At 51.0% G+C, this 2,524-nt stretch overlaps 1 protein-coding gene across 1 annotated transcript in view; it reads right to left on the bottom strand.

Moving 5' to 3' along the window:
- The window catches only part of LOC119581828, a gene marked incomplete in the record, with an annotated part of 163,301 nt that overhangs the window by 11,786 nt on the left and 148,991 nt on the right, over nt 1–2,524 (bottom strand). The window contains 1 exon segment of the mRNA XM_037929963.1: nt 2,358–2,501. Coding sequence (XP_037785891.1) covers nt 2,358–2,501 — 144 coding nt within the window.

Raw genomic sequence — 2,524 nt, 5'->3', positions numbered from 1 at the left:
TACCGACGCACGACAGAAGCAGAAAGCGAGCCGATGCCGCGGGTGAGCGCACGCGGGCGTCGCCAGGGGACGTCCGCACCGGACACCCGCTCGCGGCCCGGACTCAGTGACACGCGCGGTTTATGTGTCTCGAATGTGCAATGGCCTTCGTGTTTTCACTGTCCATGTGTACCGTGTTTTATGCACGATTTCCTAATTTCCTTTATTACACCCAAATCTAAGAGCCGCTGGCTAGGCATAGAAACGTTCTCATGCCAGTCAACTGCGCAAAAATCTCGCAACTTCCACCAACAAAGTGATCCCGTGACAGGAATGGGTATCGCCTGGACACCATCTGATACCCGTCTGCAACAACGAACATGAAATATAAGCTCCGAGTGAAAAGTGGGCATTCAACATGGGTGTCATGCAATACGGCACGAATTCCTCTACTTGTTTGTATATGTTTATATGTATGAGGAAGCAGCCATGATGAACGCACTCAAGGTCAACAGGACGCTGCCCCCGCCACGCCGGCGGTGGCGTAGCTAGTGACGATTAATATATGGAGCCACCGCTGATAAGTCAATTAGTTTATCTTACACACACACAGACAAACGGTGCGCTATAATAATAACACCCTAATAGAACGGTTTCCAATATCCCTTGGCGGAATGGAGAACTAACAAATTAGTGAGCTCTGCTGCCGATGCCACTCAGAAACTAAGGAATAAGAGATAACTTCATATGAGCTCATTTGAGTTACTCATGAAAGGGAAAACTTAGAAAACTTTACAAGCAACATAAACAAAGTACGTGTACATGCCCTCATTAACAAATGGACAAATCATATATAAAGCGCATAATTTCTCCTATGCGCATATACGATTGAGTATCCATCACGCACTCGGGCAATGAGCACGAGGAGGTCATCCTGAGGTAAACAAGGTCACAAGGCCGCTGCCCCCTCCGTTGCCGGGCCCGCCGTACTCTGCTCATCTTTACACCTGATGCTGCACACCGTAATCATTTCGGTGGCATGGGCAGACTGAAAAGATTGCCACTGAATATCCGACAAGGCCTAGGACTGTGTGCCCGAATGTAAAATGAACCGTTTTTTATGACACGTGCATCCACGAGTGCAAAGACCAGTGCAAGCCGAGTTCATGCCTGCGATGATGTGCGGCAAACAAGGCGTTTCAGGTTGCGGCCTTTGGGAGCCGCGACAGAGGTCGGAGTGAGTCACGCCGGGCAGCTGGCTCAGCTGGCTCAGCGGCCTTCACCGCATTGCTCGGCGGCGCAAAGGTTCCGTGCTCTCCATTCGCGACATCTTTGGAATTTTTCGAGATGCATGCAGGGCTGCAACACGGCGGGGGGAGGGGGGTTGACTCAAGATGAGCCCTGCGGAACGAGACTCTAAATCCACCTTGCTAGCAAACACTTGGAGAGCAGGAAGTGGCACACAAAGAGATAAGCCTCAAACATAAGAAGCTGGAGAGAAGGAGGGCGGCAAGATGCTGGCACATGGCCAGTAAGTTGCTGCAGGATCACTGCCGCTCCCTCGCACACTTCCGGAGGACTCCTCAAGGTGAACATCCTCTCCGCTGGCGTCGCCATCCTATCATTCATGCAGATTCGCGTCTCTCCTCCATAAACAAACATAATTTCTCAGTATTGACTTCTTGACCAGGCTTTCGTAGATGATCCAGTCTGAAGCGTCAGGGTCGCCCTCCGCTCGCTCTCGCCAAGTCCCCCTCGCCAGGCGGGAGCAACATCGCCGCTGATATTCAGCGTGCATGCGGGCGGCGATGGACGCGGGCGGGGCGGCCACATCCGCTGGCGAAGGAGCCAGCGCCAGGAGTACTTCGTCGCAAGGCAGTCCCAAGGCAGGTTCTCGAGGCAGGAAAATTACCCGCAAGTCGTAAGACGATAACAATAAGGATCGTATTGAATTCTAGTTCAGTTGGCGAGGATGTACGCGGGTGTGGAATTCACTGAAGTTATCAGGGGTTTATACAGGGCCTTGAGCTTAGGTTTAATGCGTAAGGATGGCTTAAAAGCAACCTGCGAGCGTAGGTGAGTACAGGCAGAGAACTCTTGTGGGTGAGGTTAGTCATGCTGCATCGTAGGTGGTTGTGGGCCGAGGGAATAAAGGTCTTCCGGACATAAAATCAGGAAATAACAAGGGATTGTCTGACGAAAATGTTACCAAGGATAAAATAATCCCCGGAAATCAGAGATCATCCCTTATACAATTCAATCTGACTCAGATAATCTACATCTTCCCCGACTGAATTGGCTATATCTAGATAACAGCATAGCCATGGCCTAAAATTTACATCTAAATAACGAACAGAATTAATTTCATCTTCCTTTACCTTATAATCGCTGGAGAGATCGAGCCCCGAATCTATCGAGAGTGGAAGAGACAAATCCTCATTGGTCGCGGGAATGCTGACGTCATCCAGATCGGTGGCCGTTGACTGGTCGCACGTCTGCGGAGAGGAGCCCGAGTCGGAAGCCTGCGGGGGAACGACGTCATCAG

Source organism: Penaeus monodon, chromosome 15, assembly GCF_015228065.2.
Source record: "Penaeus monodon isolate SGIC_2016 chromosome 15, NSTDA_Pmon_1, whole genome shotgun sequence".
Classification (NCBI taxonomy): domain Eukaryota; kingdom Metazoa; phylum Arthropoda; class Malacostraca; order Decapoda; family Penaeidae; genus Penaeus; species Penaeus monodon.
This window is presented reverse-complemented; position numbering and strand designations above follow the sequence as displayed.